This window comes from Protomyctophum bolini (assembly GCF_963924005.1).
Source record: "Protomyctophum bolini genome assembly, chromosome: 18".
NCBI classification, from domain to species: domain Eukaryota; kingdom Metazoa; phylum Chordata; class Actinopteri; order Myctophiformes; family Myctophidae; genus Protomyctophum; species Protomyctophum bolini.
Window position 1 is genome coordinate 19,867,394 of NC_137879.1, and position 15,294 is coordinate 19,882,687.

The following is a 15,294-nucleotide window of genomic DNA, read 5'->3' on the forward strand; positions in this document are numbered from 1 at the left end:
AAAGTGATTTATTCCAAATGTCAGTACACCACAGAAAGACAAGTATACATTTCTATTCATTCATAGCAACATTGGCAATTGCAGGCAAAGACATTCTTGTAGATCATAAAATGAAATGGTCAAAATAAAAATGTCAATTATTTAACATGTTAAAAAGCATGGATATTAAAGGGGTGTAAGTTGAAATGTATGTTAAAATAAGTGTTAATAGAGCTGTAATATATATAGCGCTATATTCTGATAGTAATCGTTTAGTGTGTTCAGTAACATCTGTCCCTCCTTCCTTTTACTAAACGAGAAATATTTTTTCATCTCGGGTTACCAGTGTCCTCTAATCAGGGGAGAGAATTCATAGGGATACAGGATAAATTGAAAGTGGAGTTCTAAAATGTATGCTGAAAAATATATTCTCCTGATTTGATGAAATTGTATCTGAAAATAATTTTATAATATCACATACAGCACCATTCAATGTCGATAGCTCATAGAATGAATGCATTGTCCGATATATATATTGACTTTTCAAATAAGCTACTTAGTTAAAGGCGGAACCTGACACCGAGTGAGTTTAACTACCCGGACAGAGTTGGAGGTGTACAGGAAGAGACCCAAACGCAAGTCCGACGCATTCGATGGTCCGACGACGCTGGGTGGAGGGAGATTTGATGTTGATCAGAAGTTTGTGGTCACGCGGCGCCATACCAACTTTTTTGTTGTATTAACTCGTGATATGTCTCATATGGAGTTGCCCGATGACATACAAACAAAACTGAAAGGGTTACACTGCAGTCTTTGCAATGTGAACATACCCAACAGTAAGTAACCGTAGTAAATGCATGCAGCTGTTTAGACACACACTCACGAGTAACCTACTCTCAATTACTCACAAACATTATTTTTGGTTTTGAAGTAATTTATAGTATTAATTAATGTCTTGATATGCGCAGGTAAAAGTAAAATTAAGTGTTCTAGTAAGTTAGCCAATGCTAGCTCAGAATTCAACGTTTACTACACACTGGACGAGTAGCGCTAATTTGCCTGTATAACGCAGGCAGGCCCGATTAGAAAAAATACATATTTTATGGTCTTCATTCAAGGCTAGCCCCTTTCGGAACCCTCTGTAACCTTCTGTATTTTGAACGGTCGTACAAGGTAACCGAGGTTTCCGAAAGGAGCTAGACGACCCAAGGCTAGAATGAGACAAACAATGGCATGGCCTAGTCCTGAAACTTGACTGTTGACCACGTTTTATTTTGAATAACAAACTTGCTGTGTGCTAATTATTCACCTTTGCACTGTTCTCATCCATACATATGTTTATTAAAACATTTTCTAAACCTTTTTAGTGATAATTAGGTTCACATGCTGTAATCAAATATAAATGATTATTACTACTGTAACAGTGCCAATCAGTAACAGTACAATCAACTTGTATCTTCAAGGACCGAGCTTGGATGAGCATCTGAAAGGTCGGAAGCACAAGACACTGAGCAATGTGCGAGCCACCCGGAAGGCGGCGGAGGAGCACAGTGTGTTTGTCAAAGGTTTCAAGAAGGGGACCTCTCAGGATGACCTTGCCGAGTACTTCCAGAAGTTTGGCCCCGTGTCCGATGTTATCATGGACAAAGAAAAGGTCAGCACCATAGAATAATATAAAGCTCATGAGTGCCCCAAGCCTTTGATTTAAAGCGTCTGTCTTTGCAGCCAGTCCCTCATCTCAGCCTTAAGAGCAGCAAATCTGCAAGGAGGACAGGCCAATAACAGTGGCGGTTATGTGCTTCTATAAGTGCATGCATTCATTTCAGTGAGAGTCAGGCCTTGACGGGAGCCAATTCCCACATGTTGAATCAATGCTGATCTCCAACTGTTCAAGGCAATCAGTGTACAGTTGAGGTCTCATGTGTGTGTGTGTGTCTGTGTCTGTGACCAAAAGACAACATTTATCTTCTCTGCCTCTGATCACAGTCAACATTTTGAACCTAATTGCACCACAGCATTATTTGATCACATCACCTTGCAGGCAGCATGACAAATAATTGAGAACCATGAATCACTCAACATACACACAATGCATTTGATTTGGCTTAAACAAGCAACAACTGTAGACTAGGCATCTAATTGATACCATAATTTTGCCTCTACAGGGGGTGTTTGCCATCGTTCAGTTCAGTGAATTGGATGGCACACAGGCAGCCTTGGCCCAGCTGGATCACCAGATGCAGGGGCTGATGCTGCGGGTCAATCCCCGTGAGAAGAAGGACTTCAAACTGATCCCCAAAAAGAAGTTCAACCCTCAAAACCTCCAAGATGTCCTGGAGCGACTCAAACCCCGGCTGTGTCAGGCACTATCTGTAAGCACCTTCATGTCATTAATAATAATAAGTATCATTTCTAGTGAGTTCTTCGCTAATTCAGTTTTTTGGTGGTATCTTTTATCTAACACTCATTTATATTCGAATCATTTAGATTTTCATCCATGTCCCAATATTTCTTCGTCATGCAAATTCTACAAGGCCAGAAGCTTGCTTTGCTTATTGTGCCTTCCTCATCTCCAGGTGAATGAGCAGATGCAGATTGTCATGGAGCAGTCTCAACTAAGAGAGAACGAGAAGCAGGCCCGCGACTTGGTGATCGAACTCCTGCAGGAGGTCTTAATTGAATTCTTTCCAGGTATTCCATCCCTTCCCAGCAAATGGCGAAGCTATATTCTTTAAAAAAAAAAGAATGATGAATGTGATCTCTGTATTATATAATGGGTTGCAGACTGCCAGATTCTGCCATTTGGTTCTTCTGTCAACTCTTTTGGCATCCATGGCTGTGACTTGGACCTGCTCCTGGACCTGGAAAGCACCAAGGTGTTCCAGGCCCGCAGCAAGTCTACCACAGAGCAGGTATGCTATGCTGTCGGACATGACTCGATAGTTCATTTGTAACATTTACAGTCAGTGGGGTAGACGCGGCATACTGTAGATGAGATCTGGTAATACCATAATACCAGATATGATAGGAAAGCAGATGGAGAAGACACTGGTCCCAAGGATCTACTTTGTCATTTCACACCCAATTTCATAGTATTTAGATGAATTAATTTAGAAAATCCAAAATGTCAAAGAACGTTCTGATAATGTGTTAACTGCCAGTGATCCATCCATTCCGGTCCCCCTGCTCTCTCCAGGCAGGGCAGGGCACATCGGATGACTGCCGCTCGGAGGACTCCATCCTGTCAGACATAGACCTGTCCACAGCCTCACCGGCAGATGTGCTGGACCTTGTGGCAAGGATCTTGATGAAGTGTGTCCCTGGTGTGCACAAAGTCCAGGTGGTCAGCAGCGCCCGGCTCCCTGTTATCAAGTTCCATCACCGCGAGCTCAACCTCCAGGGAGACATCACCATTAACAACAGGTGACATAACATTACATATTGTCTTGAGAATCCCTGAATCACTTGGTTTCATTTAGGTAGGATTTTATGTTTTCACTCATGAAGCAGACTGGTTTTTGCTACTTCCTGTGTCTCTGCACCAGTGCAAAAACAAATGCTGTTGTTTAGACTGCTTCTGAAGCATGTCAATAATAATCTTTCCTTCATTTTCTCTTTACTTGTTTTTATGACTAACAGTCTAACACAGTTTTATTGGTTGTCGTAGCCATAAGCAAGATTGACCATCATTGAATGAATACCTGATGAGCAATGTTTGTGTGGAAGGAACACTGTTTGCTCACTGGGTTCCTTATCTCCTGTCCTGTGTCCCCCAGACTGGCAGTAAGGAACACCCGATTCCTGCAGCTGTGTTCAGGGATGGATGCCAGGCTTGGCCCACTCGTCTACACTATCCGCCTCTGGGCCAAGCAGAGACAGCTAGCTGGTAGGACCCATTTACCACCTCATCATAGTACAGGCCGGTGGGATATCTAAGTAGTGTTACACTCTCATCAGAATTGATTATGCACTGCAGCCCTGATGACTGCTGTCAGTTGATTGTATGCAAGGAATTTAATGAATTATCTTAGTTAAAATATAAGTTAAGCACTCAGGTTTTTATATAATACTTTATTCCATTTGTAAGTCAACAGGGGGCAGCAGAAAGTCACATTTTGACTCATTGGTACTTTTCTAATAAATGGCTATGGTAGGGTTCTGGTGGTTCTGCACTCCTGTGGGGACCATTATAGACTAGGATTATAAAAAAACGACTGGTCAGCATCACACAAACATTATAAATCACTGCACTGGGAGACAAGCTATGAATTATTCTTAATTAACAAAACCATGCTCTCGTGAATTCTGTTGTATTCAAATGTATGTACTGTACATAACCAGCAGGGCATTTCAAGTGTGTTGTTTAGTATAGCCAATGTTGGCTCGTAGCTCATCCATTTGCAGAAAGCAATAATAGTTGACTAGTTAAAACAAGGCCTTTTAAGTGTACTGCCCAGTGTAGGACAATATGACAAGTCAAAAATATTTTAAACCCAGACTGAATCCAGCTTTAAGAACGTTCTTCCATTTCATATTGACACATTGAATTGCGAAAGCTTTCTCCCAGTGCTGACTGCTGAAGCACTTCTGTGAACAAAAACATTCATGTTGCGTTTGACTCTGGGCACTTTCAGTGTCTCATAAGACGTCCTTAATGTAGTGTTGGAAATCAGGGAATCTAACTGTATTCTACTATTTATCTCAATGTATGTCATTTTAGTGGGGGGAAAAAAAGAATATATATATATATATATATATATATATTATATTAGGTTCTTGAGGGTAGCTGTGTCTCCTAAGAGATGGGTAATGTATTAATTAGAGGATGAGAGTAGCACTGTGACTTTAAAGAGCATGAGTAAGATATTAGTGCTGCGCCAGGCTCTTCTTAACGACCCATTATAATCCAGAGGGAGTAAATTGCGGCTGAGAGGATGTTGTCACAAAGTTGGCAAGCCCAGATGAAGGCTCATTATCTTCAATGGTTATGAAAGAAAGCCTTAGATATACTTGGTTGGTGTGTGGGTGTCGCACACCAAAAATAGCCGATCTACAAGCTCACAACACCAGTGTGCAACATACAAATCTGACATAACATGTTGGAGACGACCCAATATAAAAGCTCATAGCGCGTCACTTCGTGCCACGATATGAGTTTGTAGATCTGCTATTTGTGAAAAGAAATCTTAAATTGGCACAAATCTTTGAATATATGTATTTTTTTAAAGATGGATGCTGTGATTTTTTGTACATTTTCTGTTTTGTATTTGTCTATGGAGTTAACATTACTCAGACGCCCAGGTGTGGTTATAATATTGAAATTTGTCTTCCCTGTGTATTTTTGGTTTCTCTAAAGGCCCAATCGAAATTACAGTGATATACAGTAGTGACATCACAATATCATCCCCTCCCCCTTTATCATACAGCGGCTGTGAGTGTGGCTTCAGTTCAGATAGATAATCACCCACCAGGCAAACCAGGAATACTTAATGAACTGGTGGGTGTACTGTGGCCACATAAAAACATAATTGTAACACTTTTTTTGAGAACAAATCTTTCTCCTAGTATAAACATCGTACGTTAGTACCTGATGATCATGTTTTAAGGGGTGGGTGAAAAATCACAGCACTCCAGGTCGCAGGTCTTAATGGGTTAATGAGCTTGATGTCAACGTGTTTCAGGTAACCCCAGTGGTGCTGGGCCCCTGCTCAACAACTACGCCCTGACCCTGCTGGTCATTTTCTACCTGCAAAACTGTGACCCTCCACTCCTCCTCACAGTGGACCAGCTGAAGGACATGGCATGTAAGCCCCCCCTTTATTTTTTCCACATCCCATCCTATTCAGATGTTGGCAGTCATTGTCAAAACATTTCTGACCAAATCTGCATCTACAGATATTGTGAGGATAATGTCAAATTTATTTATTTTTTGATAAAATATAGTATGTAAAATAGTAGATCTATAAGCTCATATCGTGATGTGTTGAGCTTATAGATTAGCTATTTACACACATCATGATATCCAATATCCTAGACCTAGATGATAGTCTGGTCTCAAAATCTTTTGGTGACACCTTTTCATATCTGTCTGAAGGTGAGGAAGAGGAGTGCGTCATCGAGGGTTGGAACTGCACCTTCCCCAGTCAGCCTTTTGCTGTGCCTCCAAGCAAGAACAGCCAAGACCTATGTAAGTTGTTTTAATAGCACTAAGAATGACCAAGTGCATTGCATTAATTATTCATAGATTTTCAATGATATAATTCATCAATGTTATCATGAGAGCCAAATTAGTGTCTCTCTCCACTATCTCTATCACATAAAGGCTTAAAGATCCCCCCAAATAAAAATAAAACCTCTCATAGTAACCATGCAACGTGCTGAGAGGCTGTCACAGGCATGTAAACATATGTTTTCACTCCTAAAATATATTTTGTAAAGGCATGTCATATGAAATTGGATATTTCCAAGTGTGCAAGCAATTAAAATCGCGCAATTAAAAACAATGTTGCAAGTCATGCTTAAGCCATTTAAACAGTGTTTTGCATGAGCGCATACCGGTAGCCCCAACGAGTTAACTTCCATGACATGGAAGGCATTTGCAGTGCTGCAGCTATAGTCAAAACGGCTATAGGCTACTGCAATCTACAGCCATGTCTTTCTTGCGTTACGTCTCGTCCTTTTAATTAAGGATAAACCCGACACGCTCGAATGCCAATAAATGTGACTGCCGAGCCAGCGCAAGTGGCGACCGCATCCGCATCTATAGGTAGGCTAACCCAGCCAGCCTGAGCCCACCACTATATCCAAGTCTGTTACGAAGTGTTACAAGACAAACAGAACAGGAGCTTAGGAGGAGATGCAGCTATTTGCAAAACGGCATTTGTCACGGGCTGTACGTGTCTCATTCCAATGACGTGAGCAATGTTATTTCATTAATGCTTCACAGAATCACTGGTTCAGGTTTTCGTTCACTAATCTTGTTTTATATTAAATGAATAAACACTTTAATAATTGTATATACAACTAACAACACACAGTGACAGTTGCTTGCAAGTTGCGTGTGCGTGCGTGCGTCTGTGTGTGTGTGTATGAGAGGGGGGTGTGAGGAAACTTTTATTGACTTTTTTTCGTAATGTAGGTCCAAGGTCGTACTGCAGTTGTTCATGTCGCAAAAACGAGGGCGAGGCGTGATTTCATAGGGCGTGCCAGATAGATTTCAGCCGTCACATTTATTAACGTCGGAACAAAATTAAGGAAGGATCAGCTGTTTGCGATCACTTTATAAATGCCGTGGCGACGTGGGTGTACTACGAAACCTACACTCGAATTTGGGGCAGATTTTTCATGTGTCTCTAAATGTTTGTATTGTTAAAACTCACTTTGCATCCTACCTATGTGTTCCTTTTTTTCTTTGATTATCAAGGATAATATATCCCAAATTGTTTTATTTATTTATTTGCACATTTCATTTGCATACCCAGTGGGGGTTATAATTAAGTTAATCTGGCCTCATTACAAAGACAGAGCAATATTCAAAAGAACTTAAAATGTTCTGAAATTTGTTCTCTCTATACCCAGGTTCCCTGCTGCCTTCATTCTTCTCCTTCTATGCCCAGTTTAACTTCCCTGACAGTGTCATATCCCTCAGGGAGGGCCATGTACTCCCAATCACTTCTTACCTCAGTCAGAAGGAGGAGAAAGAGGCAGAAGAGGAGGCGATGCAGGAGGAGCGACCCACCAAATCCCAGCACCCTTCCCCCAAACTTGGGCCTCTCAACCTGCTAGACCCTTTTGAACTCTCCCACAACGTAGCGGGCAACCTGAATGAGCGCGCTCGGCTCAACTTCCAGAAGGAGTGCCAGGAGGCACATAAGTACTGCCGAAGCCTCCAGTACCAGCAGAGGTCTACCAAGGGGAAGCCATGGGGACTGGTGCACCTGATCACCCCACATCAGGGGCCACAACACAAAACCCAAGAGGGCAGTGACAAGGGGCTGATCATCACTCTACCCTTCAGGGCAGCTTTGCTCCCAGAGGGGTTACGTAACCAGCTCCATCTGGCTGGCGATAGTTTGCACCTTATGTGGTTCCAGAAGGTTTGCTCTTCCATCAATGGTCTTTTCCTCAATATTCTCAAGTGTAACCCCCTTCTCCCCACGGACCCTGTCTTTGGGGAACATTCAGGAACTTCTACTAGCACTAATGATGAGGTGATGGAGATGTCATCATCTGACCTCAACACATCAGCCCTCAACTCATCATCTGAGCACAACACATCAGCCAACAATGGTGATGATGGTATTGGTTCCTCAAGTGAATGCAGCCCTCAGGTTAAAGTTGGAGTCAAGAGGCGGCTGTCTTCTTTAAGCAGTGAAGCATCAGTGTCACCCCAAGAGAAGAAGTCAAGAGTGGGGAAAGGGCCCAAGTCTGATGCCCCCACCTGGGCCTGGCTCCAGAGGCACACAGTGTGGGCTGGTCGGAGGAAGGTGCGAAGGTTACTTCTCAAAGGGGCAGACTCTAAACCTGAAGGCACCAATGTGGAACTGGAGACCCAAGTCACAGAACACATCCTGGAAAAAGAACCAGAGTTAAAGGAGACCCTTGCATTCAAAGTTCAGGCCCGGATGATGGGCAGGTCTGAAAGCACAAGAGCCGTCCTCAAGTTCAGTCCGACCAATGATAAAGAGGGACTCTTTCAGGACTTTTATCATTTCCTGGAAATCTTCTTGCCGAACATGGTGGAGACCCTGATGGAGCCATGGCTGTAAAATAAAGCGGGTGAAACGGCAATCATTTTGCCATTACGGTTTTTCTAAATGTCTTTATGTTGAAGCAGGATATCAAGTTAAGAGAGCACTGTAATGTTTTATATTTCCGTACCAAGATACTTTAGTTTTTTGTAAAAAAAAATAATCCAGGAGGATACTTGGAAATTGTTATGAGAGAACTAAAGTAAAATTATTTGAATTATTTTGTAAATATTGAATCTGCTCTAAGAATGCTATTGGTTTGATTTGATTCTGGGTTTATCAGTGTTTCTGAATAATGTTAGTGATAATGCCTGCTCCGTGTTTTTGTTGAGTTTTTGGATATTAAACCCTCTTAATGCGAATGTTTGATCTGGCTGTACACAGTTTTATTGATGTATCAACCTAATGTATCTTACCACATTGTATGCCAAAAGTGATGGGGAAATCACACTTGTGTGAAGTGAGGGGCGCCCACTGGCTGCCACATGATGTCGCTGCTTAAAGCAAATCTGAACAGTCCATAGACTTGGCTGCCACACAACGTCACAAGTGCGGTCCTGTTTTTTTATGAGGTGTGCTAGCCTCTCCTATATACAGCAAATCGGCAAACCAATCACATAAATTAAGTTGTTCATGAGATGATGTATAATGATAAGAGCTAAGTTATTTTCCTCTCCTATTAGTGTGTTGAGACTCACCCTGTGGCATGCGGTTATGCTTAGGCTAAGGTGGTGAGCGGTTGGACCAGTGCCACTACCGGAGGGAAACCAGTACTACCAGTAACACCCTGAGGGCGAGAAGCGCACGCATCCGCCTGGGTGACAGCAGACTGAACAGGTCAGCTCCATATATGGAGATCTAAGGGTGGCAGCGGGGGAAGTGTCTTGAGTGTACAGGGTTTGATGAGGTCTGGTCATATATGGAGTGCTTGAGTGTACATGGTTTGATGAGGTCAGAACAGGTCCGCTCTAAATATGGTGATCTAAGGGTGGCAGCGGGGTCAGCAGTGTCTTTATTGTACAGGGTGTTACGACTCATTGAGTCTAGGACGGTTATGGGGAAAGAAAGGCAAGATGGTATGCCAAAAGTTGTTTTATTTCTTCTATCTTTAGATGGCATACAGATTGAAACAAAAATAGTGTAACACACGTGAACAAATGTGAGCAGGCTGAGCAGGACCATAAAGGAAAGAAAGTAATAAAAATACCCTAACACTGCACCCTATCCTAAACCCCCTCCCAATACTGACTATCTGACTGGTGACAAAAGAAAACGCTACCTGACTACTCTATTCTTATGCCTACCATCAAACAAAAGTACATGAGAACGGTGCCTGCTTAACTAGCTAAGGTGATACAGTGGAATACGAATATAGGGAAATACTACCTGCTCGTGATTCGATCACAGTTTGTGTGAAAGCACTTTACGTTACAGTTCTCCCTTCGGAGGTTTCAATACATATATATAGCCTATACACTGCTGGTACAGATAGGGACACTCTTCCCTGCCCGGAGGGCGCGCTGTCACTTCCCTACACTAGCGACAAACAAGATAGTCTGACAGCGGCCTGGATCTCAGTCTTCAGTGGGACTTTATTTCATCAGGTGGGACAGGGTGGAAGCGCTGGTTGGACGCGCAGGATTGGGAGTAGGCGGCCAAGGGTGGAGCGTAGGGAACGCTCCCCACCAATGGCTGCGCACGGACGGATCTGCAGGGACGACAAACAGGGCGCGCGCACAGACAAACAGACACATAGCAGACCCGCGCCCCGACATCCGTAACACAGGGTTTGATGAGGTCAGATCAACATGTAATTAATTATTTATTGGCCATATATGGAGCGTGTCAAGTGGTGTGACTGACTGACAGGTTTTTCAGGTTTTCATAGTAGACTGCGACCTATGGTCGCAATACATAAGCGTAGTTCTTTCCCCTGCTGTACCTGCATGTCTCTCTGTTCACTGTCTGAAAGAAAGCATAAAAATAGTTAAAATACCAATAATAAATCTTATTAAAAAAAAGGTACTCCATATAAATCCTCACTGATTGAGTGTTCAGGTAATGAGATGCATCAACACATGGCTGTGCTGTGCCTGCTAGGGGTAGACCCTGTAGACCAGACCTTTTACCCAGACAGGTCTGAGACTGATGAGAGTAATTACTGGGGCAGGCACACTGCTTTATTACAAGGGGATGAGCTGGAGCTCAGGGATGCACTGTGCTCCCTGTACAATGATTAACATCATTCATCTGGCTTTTTAGAGGCTATAGGGATGTAAAGGGATGAATAAAACCCTTGAATTTATACCTCGTTGCACAACTGTCACTTGCTGAAAATGACACATTTTAACCACTTGAGCTTTTGTGTCCTTATTCTGGCCTATTAGGCGAACAATAACATTAAGTGAAAATAGGTGATTTACTGTACAAGCTCACGGCATGTTTTGAGCTGATAGATGGGCTATTTTTGGGTATACAGATTTGGTGTAGGGGGGGGGGGGGGGGGGGGGGTTGGTCAAGAGTATAGCAGTCATAGTTTGACACTAAAGTTAAACACCATATGATTCAACTGGAATTGTATATATATATATTTTTTTTTTAACTTTTAAACATGTTTATTATGATTTCTCGTTACAGGCATTTCAAGAATGATTAACCAGTAATTTACAGATTGGAAAAAATAGCAGGAACATACAAACAAACAAAACATAACCATCAAAGAAGAAGACAAATCATAAAATAACTAACATGGCTGATGACTATACCACACTCCGAGGACACAAACAATAATCAATTAATCAATAAACAATTCTAAAAAACATTTCTGATATGGAAAACAAAACATATGTCTACATGTGTACCCACATAGACACTCATACATATAAACATACATATCAAACATTAATTAGATGACATTATGGGGCAGAACAATATTGAATGAAATCACTTCAGTCCAACATAACAAGCATCTCAATAATGGGTGACCAGATTTTTTTAAGTAAGGGTTCCCTTTTTGACAGGGTAAATCAAATTTTCTCCAAATGCAGCACTCCTCCCAGCTCCTTTAGCCACATGTCAACTGTCGGAGGTTTTTCCGACTTCCAGGCCTTAAGGATTAACTTCCTAGCTAGCAGTGTAGCGAGCGAAATGGCCCGTGCCTCATATTTGTTCTGAACCTGATCTGGTTCCACCACTCAGAGTGCAACTAGAGGTGCCGGGGGAAGTCTCTTTTATATGCTTTAGCAAAGTGGAATTGTATTTAATTTTTATTGCATTGATTATTGGTAATGAAAAAATAAGATTATATATATAGCCATCACTAAATGTGTTGGTGATTATGGGCAATTGTAACATGTATGAAAATTATTCAAATATGTTTTATTGATATTTACAAATGTACAGACACAATAGACGATCACAATGGCCAAACACAATAGACAATACTACTCGATGCTGAAAAATAGGACAAAGAAGAACCATGCAGACCAATCGTTGGATATTACAAACCAAGAGTGGAAATGCCTTCAGTTCAATGAATTGGCATGTGTGTAAAATAAATAATCTTAAATCGACAGCGGTTTTAAGCCTCAATATCTTGACTAGTTTTTCTATAGAAACAACCCAGATAGACATCTGATGGAGGCAAGCTCTGTATTGTGCAAACCTCTTTGAAAGTTCTAATCTGCTTTTGTCACCCTCATTTTAAAACGTATGCTCCAGGAGAAGTGGCCTCTTTCCCTTGATGCAACAGCCATTTTCCTCCACCAACTCTCTGGGGCTTGTTTTGTTTCTCTCAAATTTTGCCCACCTGTTTTTCTTCCAATTCAGCCTCCTCCAAGCAAGAGAGTGATATAGATGGATATCAGAACAGGGTGTTTTTCTGCTGTTGGCTGAAAAACAAAAAAAGCTAAATTACAAAATTGTTTGTAATTCTGGTGATGAAGATTTTCATAGATCTTGTTTTCTTCTGAAGCACTTTATTGTAAAACTGTTCTTAGGGTGACTTTTCAAAAATGATACCGCATTTGTATTCCACAAGGCACAGGGATTGTTTCACTGAGTATCGATGACCAACCAATTTGAGTTACATGTTGGCTCTTTGGCAGTAATTGCTGGTAGGCCTAGAATTGATTCTCACAAACATCTGTACATTTGTCAGACGACAAGGCCTATTCATCACTTGGAATTACCTAGGGACGAAGATTTAATTACATCCTTCATGTACCCTATTGGCCTGAATATAAGACCAATGGAAATATCCTACTAAACTGGGTCGTATTATAATCGAGGACTAGACTATTTGACATTCAATGTTAGTTTTCCACAAATGAGTCTTGAAAAATGGGAGTAGTCTTACATTTTGGACAATACAGTATTTCGTTTTTAGCATTATGCACTCTCCATAACAGAAACAATCCAATTTAATGTTAAAGGGATAGTTTTTTAACTTAAGCTGTATGAAATACTTGCCATTAATATAGTGGTTGCAACTGTATTCATTGATTGCCCAGGTCCCGTGGTCGGAGTTCTGCTCTGGTTTTGGTGAAATATTAAGTAGTTCCGGTCATCTTGTGGGGGGCACAGGGGGCCACGCATTAAAAGTAATCCACAAAACTAACGTCATTTGTATTGTTGACCTATTTCTAAAATATTAGTGTAATCTTCGTTAATTTTTGACCCCTCTAAAATAAAAAATAGTGCCCCCCACAAAATTACCGGAACTACTTAATATTGACCAAAACCAGAGCAGAACTCCCACCACGGGACCTGGGCAATCAATTAATACAGTTGCAAACACTATATTAAAGTATTTCATACAGCTTAAGTTAAAACAAACTGAACTATCCCTTTAAGTGTAACTGGTCTTCACTGAGGAGACATTTCTGAGTTAACTCCCCAGAGACGGTCTTTCTCGATCTTGCTGACAGTAACAGCCATTTCTCATATTTCTTTCCAGTCTGGCAAGAACTATACTGAGTCAGATGAGTCATTCCTCTTCTGAATGGTGATCTTGTGTTATTTCTACCTCAGTGTGTTAAGGTTACTGTAAATCAAGTCACCTGACTTCTTGCCAATCCTTAACTATTCCCGTAGTAGGAATGTAACGATTAGAAGGCATGGGTGAACTTAATGAAATATTGACCGTGTCCCTAAACCTGCTTAGGTAATCAGCTCCATACATTAATAATAGTGTGAATTTACCTTAATGCACTACATTTGAAAAACATGTTAAGCATCATTGCAGAGAACCTCTGCCACCCGTACCACCATCCATCTGAGTTACCTGAAGCTTCCCTGGCCAGCTCTCATAAACATGTATCAGGTGGCTGGATATTGGTGTTACTGGTCAGCTCTGCTTTCCAGAAAAGACAAATGGTCTAATTGATGTTGCTTTTGGCAGAGTAGCCTGCAGCCCTCTGGGGGAGTCGGGGAGAGGAGGAAAGGATGACGGGTGCATGAGGTATCGCTGGTGTGGGAATGAAATGAGATGCTTGGCTCTCTGGACCCCTTCACTGAAATGCCTGCAATAATGGTTCATGCTGCTCTTAACATAACAGGTGTGTGTGTGTGTGTGTGTGTGTGTGTGTGTGTGTGTGTGTGTGTGTGTGTGTGTGTGTGTGTGTGTGTGTGTGTGTGTGTGTGTGTGTGTGTGTGTGTGTGTGTGTGTGTGTGTGTGTGTGTGTGTGTGTGTGTGTGTGTGTGTGTGTGTGTGTGTGCGCGCGCGCGTGTACTTACTGTAAGAACTAATTTCAACTACACTGTGAGTATAAATGTATCCATTTGTAAGAGTCTAACCAGTCCTTTACACTGTACTTGCATAGCAGTAGCACACATGGATGACCTGTTCATTTTTTGATTCTAACTGTAACAATGTTATATAATGACCCAACGGTTACAACCCAGACACACAGCCCATAACATATAAGCTCTAGGGAAATACCCCATTGTTTGGCTACTGGGTTTGACACAGGCTTCTGACAGACCCCCGGTGGCCCTTTTTAGATCCATTTATATGCACATGAGTTATTGTGACAATGAGCAGTCAGCAAGCCCCCATGTTCTGTCTCTGTGTTAAATTGAACTCTGCAAACACAATCCAGCTGCGCGGAAAGCACTCTGTTCATATTAGTGGCTCCCCCACTCTCCAGATGAAGCTATAAGTAAAAAGGCATCATCATTTCCCCCTTTCTGCCTCTCCATGTTAGCAGGAAGGAGTCAGACCCTCTCCCGGGAGATAGCTCTTACATCAGAATGGCTTGTGTGTGTGTGTGTGTGTGTGTGTGTGTGTGTGTGTGTGTGTGTGTGTGTGTGTGTGTGTGTGTGTGTGTGTGTGTGTGTGTGTGTGTGTGTGTGTGTGTGTGTGTGCATGTGTGTGTGCATGCATGTGTGTAATCTCCCGTCACTATTTGAACAAGACAGCACACATTGTGGAAATGAAAATGGAACATGCAACAGAGGTTGAATTTTAAGGGTGACATTAAGTAGATTATAGATATCACAGTATTCTGCACAGCTTCAGAACATGTTAAGGTACACAGCTTTCTGATACTGTGTGCCGATCGTG

At 41.9% G+C, this 15,294-nt stretch overlaps 1 protein-coding gene across 1 annotated transcript; it reads left to right on the forward strand.

Moving 5' to 3' along the window:
* The first annotated feature begins 641 nt into the window (after nucleotides 1-641).
* On the forward strand, nucleotides 642-9,091 carry tut1 (terminal uridylyl transferase 1, U6 snRNA-specific). The gene is made up of 10 exons (XM_080789096.1): nucleotides 642-815; nucleotides 1,443-1,633; nucleotides 2,145-2,351; nucleotides 2,556-2,670; nucleotides 2,764-2,891; nucleotides 3,176-3,402; nucleotides 3,756-3,865; nucleotides 5,661-5,783; nucleotides 6,074-6,166; nucleotides 7,558-9,091. Exons 1-10 carry the CDS (start codon nucleotides 731-733, stop codon nucleotides 8,745-8,747), a joined length of 2,469 nt encoding a protein of 822 aa, XP_080645222.1. The 5' UTR covers nucleotides 642-730; the 3' UTR covers nucleotides 8,748-9,091.
* The last annotated feature ends 6,203 nt before the right edge of the window (nucleotides 9,092-15,294 follow it).

Bases quoted from the DNA above. Each gene is read 5' to 3' on its own strand.
- tut1 (XM_080789096.1), top strand. From the start codon at position 731: ATGTCTCATATGGAGTTGCCCGATGACATACAAACAAAACTGAAAGGG. The intron at 2,671-2,763 runs GTATTCCATCCC...AATGGGTTGCAG, and splicing joins CTTAATTGAATTCTTTCCAG to ACTGCCAGATTCTGCCATTT. The intron at 6,167-7,557 runs GTAAGTTGTTTT...CTCTATACCCAG, and splicing joins CAAGAACAGCCAAGACCTAT to GTTCCCTGCTGCCTTCATTC.